This window comes from Nipponia nippon, unplaced genomic scaffold (assembly GCF_047370975.1).
Source record: "Nipponia nippon isolate SJK-2023a ecotype South Korea unplaced genomic scaffold, ASM4737097v1 scaffold_24, whole genome shotgun sequence".
Classification (NCBI taxonomy): Eukaryota; Metazoa; Chordata; class Aves; order Pelecaniformes; family Threskiornithidae; genus Nipponia; species Nipponia nippon.
In genome coordinates, this window is record NW_028262341.1 from 3,809,929 (window position 1) to 3,824,902 (window position 14,974).

General features: G+C 38.9%; 1 protein-coding gene across 3 annotated transcripts in view; it reads right to left on the bottom strand.

Moving 5' to 3' along the window:
* TMEM161B (transmembrane protein 161B) overlaps positions 1-14,974 on the bottom strand; it is a 49,975-nt gene that overhangs the window by 22,604 nt on the left and 12,397 nt on the right. For 2 of the 3 annotated variants that reach the window (XM_087761441.1, XM_087761440.1), the window contains exons 3-5: positions 7,068-7,148; positions 2,066-2,163; positions 160-316 (exon numbers count right to left, since the gene is read on the bottom strand). In XM_087761441.1, coding sequence (XP_087617567.1) covers positions 160-316; positions 2,066-2,163; positions 7,068-7,148 — 336 coding nt within the window. The remainder of the gene's footprint in view (positions 1-159; positions 317-2,065; positions 2,164-7,067; positions 7,149-14,974) is intronic. The other variant, XM_087761439.1, reaches the window with a different exon arrangement.

Below are 14,974 nucleotides of genomic sequence, written 5' to 3' on the forward strand. Positions count from 1 at the left end.
CATATACATTACTCAATAGCACTAGCTTACATGATCCTTTTTCCAAATGCTGAATATTTTATGTCCTGCCAATCAACAATAAAGAGCTTCATATGAATTACAGAATGACGTAAACTATTTGGAACAGATGGAGTGATTTAAGAAAACAGAAAAGGATACACTGCAAAAGCCAAGACAAGCAAACACCACACTACGCTGATATTCATTTCTTGTGAGGGCTTCACAATACTGTAATAGGCTTCCGTCACCACATACACAACTGTAGCCGCAACAGTGAAATCCACCAACCACTGATATTCCGGAAAATAATGCAATGCTGAAAAATACAAGTTTGCAAATGTTAAAGGTGTGATATTTTAAGGCAGCTACTGACATATATAGAATGGAGTGAAAATTGAAAAATGTTTTCAATTAACTGAGGTCTAGGTAGACCCAAATCATAGAAATAAATAGCAACAACAGCAAAAAAGCCACATTTTTTCCACTTAACAACCTGAACTTCACTCTTCACTTCTGTTATTCAATACTTGATTACTACTCAAATTTATGAGGCTACAATATTTTACTATTTTATCATCTCAGCTTTTATACATTAGCATCCTAAATTCAAAAAGTGTACTTAATTTAGATCTCAACATCACAACAGAAAATGGTTCTCCAGTTGAGTCTAGCTGCAATTCCAGGTAAGAGGTTCTTTGACTCTCTGTTAAAGATTAAAAGCTCATTGGCAATCATTTAAAATACTACACATAATCACTTCCTCTTATTCTTTAAAAAAAACCCAACATCTAAGATACTGATGGTTTGCTCTTCCAGATTGTGTTAGTATGTCCTGTACAGCAATAAATCATTGTGTAAATTCCACTGTAAAAATTCTGGGGATCATACTGTGTTGCCTGCAGGCTGGGTGATTTATGAAGAAAGAGCTCCCATAGGTGCTGGAACTGCAAAGAACAATTTGTGACAATGAAGTGCAGCCTGTCCCTCCCAAACACCTTCCCTACATCTACACAGTTAAAAAGTCACAAAACATTACCAAGCATTTGTCTATTGACTTCAAGCTACCTGATGTCAAACACATAAAACTGGTCAAACTCTAGCATTTCCAAGTCCTATACTTGTTTTGAAATAACTACCTGGTTAGATCCAACAAAAGTTTGTATACATAACTTCTTAATGACCGTTAAATCCTACACTATATCAGTATCTATAAATACTAAGAGAGACAGTTAAATGCTATAATTTCAAGCAAAGAATACTAACTGAAACTTGTGAATCCTTTCTTTATTTATGTGCGAACTTCAAAAAACTGCATTTCTGTTAAAGGTATTTCCTACACTGTCTCCAGTAATTTAAGCTGAGAAATCTCCTGCATAGGACTATACTTGCTTGCTTTCTATATTTATGCACAGGACACACGCATATAAAAACGTAGATAGGAAGAAAAAAACGTATCACACATACATACATATCCATGTATAAGTTTCCTGTAACAGAATGACTGGTTATGATTAAGGAATCAAAAACTACTGTTTAAAAAATGAGCAACTTCCAAAGCACTTCATGCTGCTTATTTCTGTACCGTCACTTTCGGTTTCTAAGCATTTTGCCTCAATGTTTCAGATGTGTGGTTGAAAGGTCTAGGTTTCAATGCTACAGCACATTTTCTATTTTAGATGAGCAGAAAGTATATGTTTCGACATCTGCCAATTGTAATTTTCTTGTACAGAGCTATGATCTCTATTTCAAACAGACTATGATGTGATCCTTTTGGTGTTGTCTCATATTGCTATGGATGCCTGATACAACAATAGATGTGCTTTATGCTGCATTTCATCTACTCATCCCTTTCCATAACACTATTAAGATGTCACCCATGGAACAACAAAGGAGACTTAACGCTAATTCCTGCCTCCTCATTTAACTTTATTATCAGTTGTACTTCTATTCATTCATTGTCTATGAAAAAAAGATACTCCAGCATTCATTGCAAATAAACACTTGATAGAAAGAATCAGGATATATTTGAAATAATATATTATCATCTACATCCACTTATTCTTACCAATAGTGTCCCTTTCAGTCACAGATTTTGTTTCCAGATGAAGATCGATGTCTTTTGGAATGGTTAGGGGTTTGTTTTCAATATGACCATTATATTTTCTGCAAAAATAAACAAATAAATAGATAATACACAGATGGATATGACAAAATAAACTTTTTCAATATATAATGGCATTTCAAATTTAAGAAGAGTGCAGACCACTTTCTTGCCACATGCAAACATTTTTATCTAGCTAGATAAAAGCATTAATTCAAGTTCAAATCTTGATAAACAACCAAGTATGTCAATGATTCCTAGCTTTACCTTGCAAGGCTCTGACATAATACTGTGGTATGGGTTTAAATGGCTTCTGCATGCTGCATCCTGAGCATGTATTAGGGCAAGATCCAGTGGCCCGTATTTACTTCAGCCCACTGATTTTCTCTGTTCAGGGAGCTACCAGGTGTTCTAGTAAGTTCCCACGTTCTCAAAAGGTTAGTGATACCAGTACAGCTACAGAGCAGAATATATCCACCCTGCCATGCAGATACCCTGAAGAAAATCTGAACTAACCTGAGACTTTTTAATTGAGGTCTAAACCAGGATGCTGAAAAACAGGAGTGTTAAAGTCTTTGGATTGAAAGTAAGTAAAAAAGACAGACAGACTTGGCAGTGTTAATTTATTGAACACTCACTGGTAATCCACCTCAGAAGATAGCTGATAAGGAAAAAAACAAAAAACAAATTCCCAAAAAAAGCATTAGGCCTTTTTGTCACAACAGGGTGCTTAGCAAGTATGTCAGGCAAGCTGGACTAACCTAGATCCTTGAAAGATCCATCCTACTACCCTTCAAGCAAAGACAATTTTAAGATAGTTTTCTAATCTAAAAGGGTATGTGTAGAAATACTATGGATTTGTTTCAGTTCATACCCTGTTTATGAAAAAAAGCAAAAAAAAATATTTATCGCAGTATTACTAGCAATCCTAGAGATCCAGTATATCTTGAAAAGAAATAATCCATCATGCTCTCTTTGGGGAGACAGACATCACCATTCAAAAGCTGTGTTCCAGGTTTTAGCCAGTGCTGCAGAGCATGACAGTAATACACAGGGGCTTCATGAAGAGCAACAGGCAGATTCATTTGCTCCTTGCTTATACAAATGGAAGGAATAAGGCAACCAAACGTTGATCCTCACACTGCTAAACCCTTCCTGGCTTCCAGCATTAAGCAACTTAAGGACAACCTGAGCCAGAGATTGCATCTTCCGAAACCAGCATTTTTCAAAACTTACATGAATTTGCCTAATCCCTTTCTGAACCAGCCTGAAATTTGTTGAGCTGCATAGTGTCTTGTGGCACCAAGTTCCACAATGTGCGTCCCAAATTGAGAAGTCCTTAAATCTAGTCTACTAACGTCATTTGGTGCCTCCTTGTATAACATAGTAAGTTTACTACTCCTTATCCACCCTCTGTGCACACTGGATACGTACCTGTCACAAAACCCTCCCTCAGCCAGTTCCCAGACTAGTAAACCTTACGCTTCTCCTCCTTGTGTGGAAGCCTTTCTTCCAGCCACCATCGCTCCCCTTTCCCAGTTCTACTGAATCATCTTTGAAACACAGTATAAACAAAAGTATGTCTTATATGTATAATATGAAGTTAGATGATGATTTCCGAATTGTTGGTTAGAACTAACACACCTTTAAGGAATCATTTTTCACAGTACCAATACATGTAAAGATCATAAAAGATGACATGTTTAGAGTAAAAGGAGCATTTTCATCTGGAGCTCTGAAAATATACCAATATCATAATCTTCACTTTCCTGAAAATAAGCCACACTACTAGACTTTAAATTGAAGAAAACAGGATGCTCTTAAAAGAACGTGAACAAAGTCAAGTTATGTGAAACTGGGCTCAGAGATTACCATTACTAACTAGGGTAAAACTTACCTTATCATTACTGGGCGGTGGGGGGGGGAGAGATCATTACAGCAGATCAGAAAATGTTTTGTTAGGTTAAAAAAAAATCAAATAAAACTTAAAACCCCTAAATGGCTAGAAGGAAACAGTAACCTCTGCCAGATTTTAAAATAGCACCTCTGAAATTAGAAAAGGAGAGGTGGATTTTCCACAGTTACTGGGACATAAGCATTAAAAAGAAATTCAATCAATTGTGAACTTATTTTTAAGGAATTATGTCCTCTCAGCTAACGTGTGAGACAAGAATACAAGCAGAAAGCATTAATAAATGTTATTGTTTTCAGGTGACACTAATTCTTAGTATCATCCAAAGCACAAGAATTTTAATGGACAAACTGAAGATAGGATAGGAATCTAAAGCATCACTCAAAAAATTCAGGTGCTCAAGTCTAAACAAGAAGTCCCAAGCACTGCCCAGCCACTTGACTATCTGCACGCTTCAGTGTTCTTCCCTTCTCCCAGTCATACTCTTGATGTTTTCCTACTGCATGCACCCAGGAGTTATCATCACCTTGAGTGAGACGAGCATTTTGATAACTGAAGCCATTTCAGCTCAACAGAATTTGGTGTTCCTACACTTGAATTATCCCAGAGGACCCATAACCCAAGAGGCACAGTCAGAACATACCCAAGATCATTGACAGCTTTAATTCAAAGTAATTCATAGTAGCTACGGACCTTTTAATAATAAAAAAATTAAAATTTAAATTTAAAAATAATTTAATATAACAGAAACAATTCTGAAACAGAAAATCTGCCTAATATTCATGTGCTATGATAACCTATAGCATAATATACTGAAGTGTAATATGCATGGAATAAAATGGACTACAAGTTCACACTACAGCTGTTTTTAAGGCTCTTTTTCAAGCAAGTTCCTTGGATCTCCTTCCACCATTTCTCTTTTAATTAGTTCAAATTGGAAAAGCATTGAAGTAAGGAGCAGGTACCACATTTTGCAGGACTATGGGCTTGACAGAGCAAATTCCTTATCTTGAAAGGACACAGAGAAAATCAAATAAATACATGCATCCTTATTTCTCCTACACCATCTGTTTCACATCTCCTTGGCTCAAAGCACTCCATTCTGTTTTGTGCAGCCTAGAACAGTACATCCAAACCAACCCAACAGTAACAACTCATAGTTTAAACTACAGCTCTGCTCCAACAACAGATGTTTCTTTAGAAGACACAGAGGTATATTTATGGACTAAAAAGTAAGTCTATTATTCTGTTGTTACAACAGCAAAGCAAAGAAAGCATCATTTAAGCCTCCACATTACCATCGTGGTTTCTTTGAAGTTTCATATCCCCCTGTGATTAACATTTACCCGAGTACAAACAACTACCTACAACTAACACAATTTACATGTTAATATAGTAAGATAATTATATCAATCTTATAATAACTATATCACACCAACAAAATTTGACTGCGCAGACATGAAAACATAGCTTCACATTCGAAATATTAAATGTACAAGTTTAGTAACTGAAAAAGGACTTAACGCATATATAGGTGACTTGTGATACAGGTTCCTACTAGATTTCACAGTAAATTTCCAAAGATTACAAAATTTAAGCTTATATGTCAGTGCACATTAACACGCCATGCTTCCACTCAGCTGAGAGCATGTAATTGTTCTGCTGAAAGTCAGAGCACACGTTTTGGATGGCAAAAGACTGGCAAGACTGAGGAAAGGCAATAAGAGCAATGTACAATTATTATTACGCAATGCGATTGTGTTTTTCTGTTTAAGGCTCCTATGGGTAGACTTAAAGTTATAGTCATGCAATTAAAGTTAATTTTATAGATGAATAAATTTTACTGGACAGTTATAAATTGTAATGCTATTCACAACTATTTTGCTTCAATTTGTTACAGAAAACCATTAGATAAAATAAGTTTCTGAATTTGAAACAATATTGCAACAAACATAAAATTAAAGTTATTTAATATCAAAGGAACAACTTAATTTTTTACCCCAAAGTGTGGCAAATAAGGTTGCTAACCATGTAGCTTAAGAACTAAACAGGAAAAAAAGAAATCACATTACAATGAACAGATTATATGTGCAGTTTGTGGATTCTAAGAGTTCATACCGGAATAAAAGAAAAAGGACTAAAGAAAAGCTTCTATGTCACCAAAAAGAAAGCCAGATGGGTTGGTTTGTTTGTTTTAAACATAGCCAATTCAGAAATCTTGCATCAACATAGCAGCTCCACCACCTCAAGATGTCTTGGTTCTTGCCGCAGTTGTACTTCTGAAAGGCTGTTCCAGAACTTCACGCCTGAACATCAGAAATCTGTTTCCACCTTAAGCTGACAGGCAGCTATCCCATCCCTCTCAGTCATTTTTTTTTTTTTTTAGGTTAAACAAGCCAAGCTCTTTTAGTCTCCTCTTGTACAACAGACTTTCTGTTTCCTGGATGATCCTAGCAGCCCTCTGTTCACCTGTTCACATACAAATTCATTTTTCTTGAACATGAGTGATCAGAACTGTACACAATAATCCAGATAAAGTTCTGCACTGGTACCTTGTCCAAGAGGATTAATATTTCCATATCTCTTCTACTACAAATACCTCACCTAATACATCCTAGGAGCACATTTACCTTTTTCACAGCTGTGTAAGAGTGGTGGCTCATAGTAATCCTATGTTGAACTAATGTACCCAAATCTTTCTTTTCTTCCTTCAAGATGAAGATCTTCAATCCTATAGAAGATTGGCTTTCCTCAGTTTTCATGCAAATGAATACATTCACTAAAAAAACTCCTTGCCACCAAATTAGCAATTTCATACACCAATTTTGTGGACGGGAAAACATCCAGTACTGCACAATTTGGGCATATTCAACTCTCAGTTAAACTGAAAGAACACAGTTCAGTACAGAGCTGTGACAATTAATGTAAGCAGGGCAGTCATATGCAACTAGCAGTTTTTAACTCACACAAAACAGAAGTTGGCTGGCAAACTTATTATATGGATCATGCTGGAAAAAAAGGAAAGAAAAAAAAAATCTTAAAACAAGTATTTACCTATCTTTTTTGCTCTTCCCTCTTTGTTTCCCTGCAAGAATCCGTAGTTCTTCTTCAGTAGGATGCTGATACCACCGTAAACTAAAGAAAAAGAAAATCTCAAGTGAAACAGTATCAGTATGAACAATTTCGTGTTTTGGTTTTTTTAAAAAACTATGTATCAACACAGATCTGTATTCATATTAAAACATTGATCATTGGCAACACCTAAGCAAAGGAATTGCTCACACTTCAGAAGAGAGAGACACCCTGCAGTATGACGTGGATAGGCTGGAAGAGTGGGCTAACAAGAACCTTATGAAGTTCCACAAGGACAAGTGTAAGGACCTGGGGGTGCTGGTGGACAGGAAACTCAATATGAGTGACCAGTGTGCTGCTGCAGCAAAGAAAGCCAACAGGATGCTGGGCTGCATCGAGGGCAACACCAACCAAGATAGAAAAGTCATAATTGCACTCTACTCAGCACTTGTAAGGCCACACCTGGAATACTGTGTTCAGTTTTCGTCCCTGTTATGCAAAAAAGATGTGGACAGGCTGGAGGGGGTCCAGAAAACGGCCACAAAGATGATCAAGGGTCTGGGAAGCCTGCCATATGAGGAAAGGCTGAGAGAGATGGGCTTGTTCAGCCTTGAGAAAAGGAGGCTTAGGGGAGACTTTATCACCATGTACCAGTATTTAAAGGGTGGCTACAAAGAAGATGGAGACTCCCTTTTTACAAGGAGTCACAGGGAAAAGACAAGGGGTAATGGGTACAAGTTACTCCTGGGGACATTCCGATTGGACACGAGAAAAAAAATTTTCACAAGGAGAACAACCAGCCATTGGAATAACCTCCCCAGGGAGGTGGTGGATTCCCCAACTTTGGACACTTTTAAGATTCAGCTGGACAGGGTGCTGGGCCACCTTGTCTAGACCGTGCTTTTGCCTAGAAAGGTTGGACCAGATAATGCTTGAGGTCCCTTCCAACCAGGTATTCTGTGATTCTATGAAAATACCCTTGTGTGCAAGTACCAACCCTGCCTGAACTGAACAACCACAGCTAAACTTCAGTTCTCTTCAGCATATGAGATGCTTATTCATAATTAGATAGCTTTGCTACTTTGTCATTCAAGTGAAAGCCCTTCACTTCTCAAAACAACAAATTTTCAAGTTATCAAATACAGCAAAGGTTGCACTGATACTGGAAAAAGTTCACTAGAATAATTACACCATTAAAATTACCCATCAGAACCATATTCTAAATTATTTTATAATTATGCCTCTCAAAAAAAACAGTAATTTTCCAAAATCCAGAATAGCTATTATCAAATAACGATCACCAGTCTTTTTTCTTAGGCAGAGCAGATCATAACATCAATATTCCCTTCCTAAACATCTCTTTAGTGATATCTTCAACTTCTACTAGAAAAAGTGCTACCAAAAAAAAAAAAATCACTAATTTACATGTAGCTGAGATGCAACTTTTTCCATTTTCACAAGTCAATGCACCATTCATTGCTCATTTATTTAAAAGGTAAGTACTAGCAAGGAAATTCTGAAGAGGAAAAACAGAGATCGTTAAGTCTCTAGGATGGTACATTTTACCTTAATCTCTAAGCATGGCAAGAACATTAGTAGCTGAAACAAGGCCTTTTCCATACTCAACAAGGGAGGGCTGCTATCCATATGCAGGAAGGATGTCACTCTGATCTCCATTCTGAAATGATGAGGCAAAGGAGCCCCTGTATGGGAACAGACTTGGGAAATTTATCTGTATTTATGTGGAAGTACTTGTCTGGAGTTGGAAGTCACTAACTGGTGATACAGGTTAACATAGAGTAATAGGTAGAGATGGCGCAAACATCAAACCTAAATAACCTCAGGCCAATTGATAACACTTGATTCCCAGCTCTGTTTTGGAAAGGCTTCCTGTCTTCCTGACTCATGCTAAAAGCAGAAAAAGTCCTAAACGCAAGCAGCCACAAGAAGCAATATTATACATCTTCTACCTTCCTTACAATAGCATGAACACTTGGTGTGTGCACACGTGCTGCAAGAGACACTGGAGAAAGACTGCAAGAAAGAATAGGTACAATTTTAATGAAATGTATGTATTACTGAGCACATGCCTGTCTGGCAGATCTTAAACAGGAGACATAGCCCCTGTCCTGATACTGTCTTTGACACTACACTAAACCTGGCTGAGGACAGGAAAGTGGCAGTGAAGGAAAATGGTGCTACAAAAATACAACACGTTTCAGGAGAGCTCCCAGTTTCGGCAGTTTAATTGCTGGTATAATGAAGCATTAAACAGGCAGTTGCACAGAGCTCATGGACATCATCTTAAAATAATTTACAAACTGGCATGACGGATAAGTAAGAGTTCAAGCCAGCAATATTACAAAGAATACAATCTGGTTAACAGGGGGTTCCATGAGCCTGTGTCAGTAGGTACTGCTGGGCTTATCAATCAGCTGATACTGGGATTTCTTCAAGAGAAAAGAACTGCAGTACCAACCAATTATACATCACAGAAATCCAAACCATTGCACGCTGCAAATTTCCCTTGAAGGAATTCACTGCCAGTTCAAAAACTGAAAATGGCAACTACTACAGACTTTGCATGAACAAGAAGTTTTGCGGGAGAGAAGAGCTGAATTTTTTTTGTGGGTTTTTTTGAGGCGTCAGTAAGAGTGAAAGTTATTTCATTAATTTATTTTTATTATGTGTGATCCCAGCTGAAAAATTTGCTGTTTGCAAACTTTGCTGCCCAAGAGACTTTGTTAAGACTGAGAATCACACAGGAACTAGAGCATCTACCATTTCAACCAAGATAAACTACACTGGAGATACTAACTTTGTCCTATCTTTCACACAACCTAGAGAAAGTGGTGGAAAGCAGAGAAACAGTCTTCTGCTTTGTCATTCACCATCTCCCAGATCTGAACTTAGCATGCTGAGAGTACCACAAGTAGTTCTGTAATGATGAAAATCACTAGTGTCGGAAGCTAATTTTTCACAATCTTTCCTCCACAGATAGAAAAATAGTACCTATTACAGCAGAACAGACAAAATTCTTGTTCTGTGTAACATACTAACACAAATCAAACACTTAAACCACAATTTGCTTTTAATTACACTATAGAATTATATTGCAAGTGATTCATAATTACAACTAATAAGATACAAGAATTTGGGGATTTTTTTAAACCCCGCACACCTTGCATTTAAAATCTCAAAACCAAGAGATCTGAACAAACATTTTCACAAAGGTAGAGCTAAAAAAAAAAAGTAGTTCATATCTGCTTTAGCTTACATATGTTTAAAACTGAGATCCCACAACCTATTACTTTGTAGCTTTGACATATCCAAGTTAGTCTGAATAGCAACAGCAGCACAGATAGGCCCCAGTTAATTTGAATGAAGGTCATTAATGACTGCACAACAAAACACCCTTTTTCTCCTGTCTTCCTGAAGTGGCCTGAAAATAGAATGTAGATGAGTGTCCTGGTTTCAGCTGGGATAGAGTTAATTTTCTTCTTAATAGCTGATATAGTGCTGCGTTTTGGATTTTGTATGAGAATAACATTGATAACACACTGATGTTTTAGTTGTTGCTAAGTAGCGTTTATACTAGTCAAGGACCTTTCAGCTTCCCATGCTCTGCCAGGTGCACAAGAAGCTGGGAGGGAGCAGAGCCAGGACAGCTGACCCAGACTGGCCAAATGGCTATTCCGTACTATATGACATCATGCTTAGTATACAAACCGGGGGAAGAAAAAGGAAGGCGGGGGACGTTCAACATGATGGCGTTTGTCTTCCCAAGTAACCATTACACGTGATGGAGCCCTGCTTTCCTGGAGATGGCTGAACACCTGCCTGCCGATGGGAAGGAGGGAATGAATTCCTTGCCTTGCTTGCATGCGCGGCTTTTGCTTTACCTATTAAACTGTCTTTATCTCAACCCATGAGTTCTCTCACTTTTACTCTTCCGATTCTCTCCCCCATCCCACGGGGGGGCGGGGAGCGAGTGGCTGTGTGGTGCTTAGTTGCCCACTGGGGTTAAACCACAACACTGAACAACTTAAAAGCAACATTTTGGTAGAGAATGTTTTATTAGTTAAAAATGCAAAGGCCTATGCAGATACTTAGGCTGCCAATTTATTGACTTCAATAAATATTAATATTCAAATTCTGTTCAAGCTCTGAAAATAGCAGATTCAAAATGTTTGTATTTCTTTACAAATTTAAGTAAACAGTTTTTCAACAGTGAATGTAACTGTTCATTCTGTAAATGAATAATTATCTTACATCTATCTGTTCTAACATTCTTTTAAATTCTGAAGTGTCTACGTTTCCTTTTCATGGACTTTGAATGTACACATACATACAGGCATCTTGAAACCAACTCCCTCCCATTTGGCAAGGACTATCTGTAGACATTTCAGACAATCTTGCTTAGACAAGCCTCCCAGCCTTTTGGAAGACAGTCAGTTAAGCCAAATAACTTAAAAAACAGTTTTGGGAACCAAAGACTAGTTGAATATCGACAAAGGAAAGGAGGAGCAGGCGGTAACTCTTCCTAGGAAAGCTGGACTGATTAAGAGTGCGTCCGCCTGTGCCCGCACACTTGTGTGTATATAAAACCCTCCACCACCCCACCCACACAGGTCTGTCAAAGAAAATACTGTTGGCAAAAAGATGGCACTAAGGAAAAAGGGTTAACATAAAAGATAGTTTAGCTGACAAACTGTAGAGAACCGGTACCAAACGCGGTTTTGTCTCGACATTGCCGCTGTAGCGCCATCCAGCGTCGCGCTTCGAGAAAACCCTCTTCTCCACAGTTTTGAGAAAAACCACCTCGTGCGCCTGCGCAGGGACTAAAGGCGCGAAAAGAGCCGAGGCGGGGACAAAGGGCGCGAAAAGAGCAGAGGCGGGGGCAGCACGGCCGTGGCGAGCCGCACGCACACATTTGTCATCCGCGCATGCGTGAGAGCCCCTACGTGAGGAGCACACGTGCCCCGCGGCGGGGGCGGCGGGCGAGACCACTCCTCCCGTTCCTGCACCCTCAAGGCTCCCCCCACTTCAGTCCCCGACGAAGCCTGAGGCCACCGAAGACCCTGCGGAAGATCATCGGACTCGAAGTGGTGGTGATGAACTCCTCCTTCTCTTTCTCTCTCTCTCTCCCCCCTATTCTTTCCCTCTCCTCCCTTGCCCTCCCTCCTCCCTCCATTCTCTTCTCCCCTCAAATAAAAGTAAAAGGTTGTGCAACATCTGACCAATTCCAGCGTCTTAATCTCGTCCTTGGGATCGTATCGAAACCTCCCCCGACACTGGATCAGGACATTTAATTGGCATCACGGAGAGGATCCCTTAAGACAAGAGTGTCATACAACCTTATGGTGTGCTGAGCGATTGTGTGTGAGCAAGACGAACAAGTAAGTACGAAGCGAGTGCGGAGTTCCGATCCGCGGTTCTGCTCTCCCGCGAGGGAAGCAGCCGGAGACGAAGGAAGCGCAAGGAAGGAGCGGGTGTTGAGACCTTTGCATTGAAACGCACGTACTGGTTTGTGATTTGACCTCCTGAGGGAGGATAGGGGAAGCTTGAATTTTATGGTGTGACCCCCTCAGGATGATATCCCCTTTGTAGGCTCTTCTCTGTCTTGTAGTAGTGTGCGGTTTGGCCTCCTGGGAGCGTATAGGGGGAACTTGGGTACTGAAGCGTGACCCTCTCGGGACGACACCCCCCTTTGTAGGAACTTTTTGGTATTAGTTTATGGTTTGGCCTCCTGGGAGCGCATAGGGGAAACTCGATTTTTCTAAGGTTTGACCCTCCCGGGACGAACTCCCCTTTGTAGGACATGGCCGCCCAAAAGGCAGGCGATTTTTGTGAAGAGATGGAGAAATTATATAAGTTTTTAGAAACATACCGCTCTCGCCCCTCACCCCCAGGACGAGATTGGGCACGGGACCACTGGTTCCAACTGCAAAGTGTTATGGACCAAATAGCCGTCTTGCATAAAGAAGCTAGAGTGAAGAAGGGGAAAGGGAAAGCCATCGTTTGTGCTGTGTTAGGAGCGTGTCTGGCAGCGGCGGTGGAGGACAAGAAACGAGCGCCCTGCCAGTCGGAGGCTGCGGCCGCTTCATTGCAAGCAGTGATAACACCGCTGCGAGAGCCATTACTAGAGACCAAACGGGCGCTAGAAGAGAAGCGCCAAAATATGATTTTGAAGGAGGAGCTGAGGGTTCAACTCCTGAGGGAGGCAGACACCCTCGCTGAGGAGGAGGTAATGCTGGAGGAGAAAGGGACACAAACTAAGAGGAGGACTGTTTTTCTTTCTGCCATTAAAATTCAGATTCTTGTTGCAGTGAAGCTTCTGACTTGTTTTTATTTCTGGAAGACAATTATTTCTGGCTCTTTACATAATTCTTGTATTCAGGAGGTTATTCACAATGACTGAAATTACAATGCACTAAAATAGTTACCAGATAAATAGAAGAACACTGAAAAGCAACAATGAGATTTGCAAGGCTACCAACATGAAAGGCAAAAATAAGACTTCCATTGACTTCAGCGGGAGCAGAATTCCATAAGCACAAGTGCAGAAATCCTGCTTTATGTATATATCAATCTGTAGGTGTGCAAAGATAAAAGGAGAAAAGGATTACGAAAAACATTTGAACAGCAAACCTCTCATCAGACACACAAGGCATGCCTTAGAACAAGGATACAGAAAGTGAAAACTTCACAAGAATGAAGAACACTGGCATAATAATGAGCAATTCTTTAAAAAGAGCAATTAAATATTTAAATTTTGAAATAAAAATTTAAATATTTTTTTTAAGTAGGACATAAAAAGTAGAAAATGTCATCTGAATAATTGTTGATAAAAAACACTGTGGCGGTAACACACCTTAAAAATAAATGGTATGCAATTTCATATTCATTAATGTAATACTCTTTTTAGAGCACAAAAAAGGTGATCAATACCCTGCAGGTGTGGTCAACAATGAAACTTCACACAACAATTAAGAGTATGATTGCTACTCATATTATTCGCCTGACAATTACTGTTTTCCATTGTACCTACCCAGTGATGCCTAACACGCATCTAAACAACATTTACAGTAATTTTTCATCAGCAACTCTTTGGGTGATGAAATGGGGAAAATTAAAAAGAAAAAAAGTTGGTAATTCTGAGACGCAGATGAAAAAAGGCAATGGAAAATTATATGAGACTGATTAAGACTCCTATGGAGCACATTATTATTCAAGGATACTCCTTCAGAAATCAGGGAGCAGAGATTTGGTATTCTCAAAATTTACCAATTACAAAAGACAGCACACTACCTTCTAATCATACAAAGTGTTTTTCTTCCCAAATGAAAAAACACTGTCTATGATTCTTTTAATATTTAAGATACTGATTTACATTCAAAACAGCTGCTGGTTTTCGTTGTTATTATGGATACAGCCACACAGGGAATGCTCCCCTTGCAACTCATTATGTCTGTTTGATCTATTGTTATGAGGAAGTAGTGTATTGAAATTTATACTAATCCTGTCCTATGAAGTATTAAAAAAATAGAATTTTTAATAAATACCTAAGCACTCTTTATATGCAAGACTAATCAGCAGGTGGATTAACAAGAACACTGAGGCAGTGTAGAGAAAAAAAACCCTTCCATTCTTCAGTGTCTAATATTAAAAAGCTAAAGTGAATACAAAAGTACATAGCTTGTGCCTTTAATAATGTAAGAGCTGGACAACAACTTTAACTTTATGACTGATACAATTAATAGCAATAAACAGGTCTGTTCTTTTAGAGCAACACTGTCTTTATACCTTGAGCTTGTAAGTCGGGTGTCACAATGCTATGGTAATAAATTGAGGAACATCAGATTAATTATTTTTCAAGAAAACAGCTT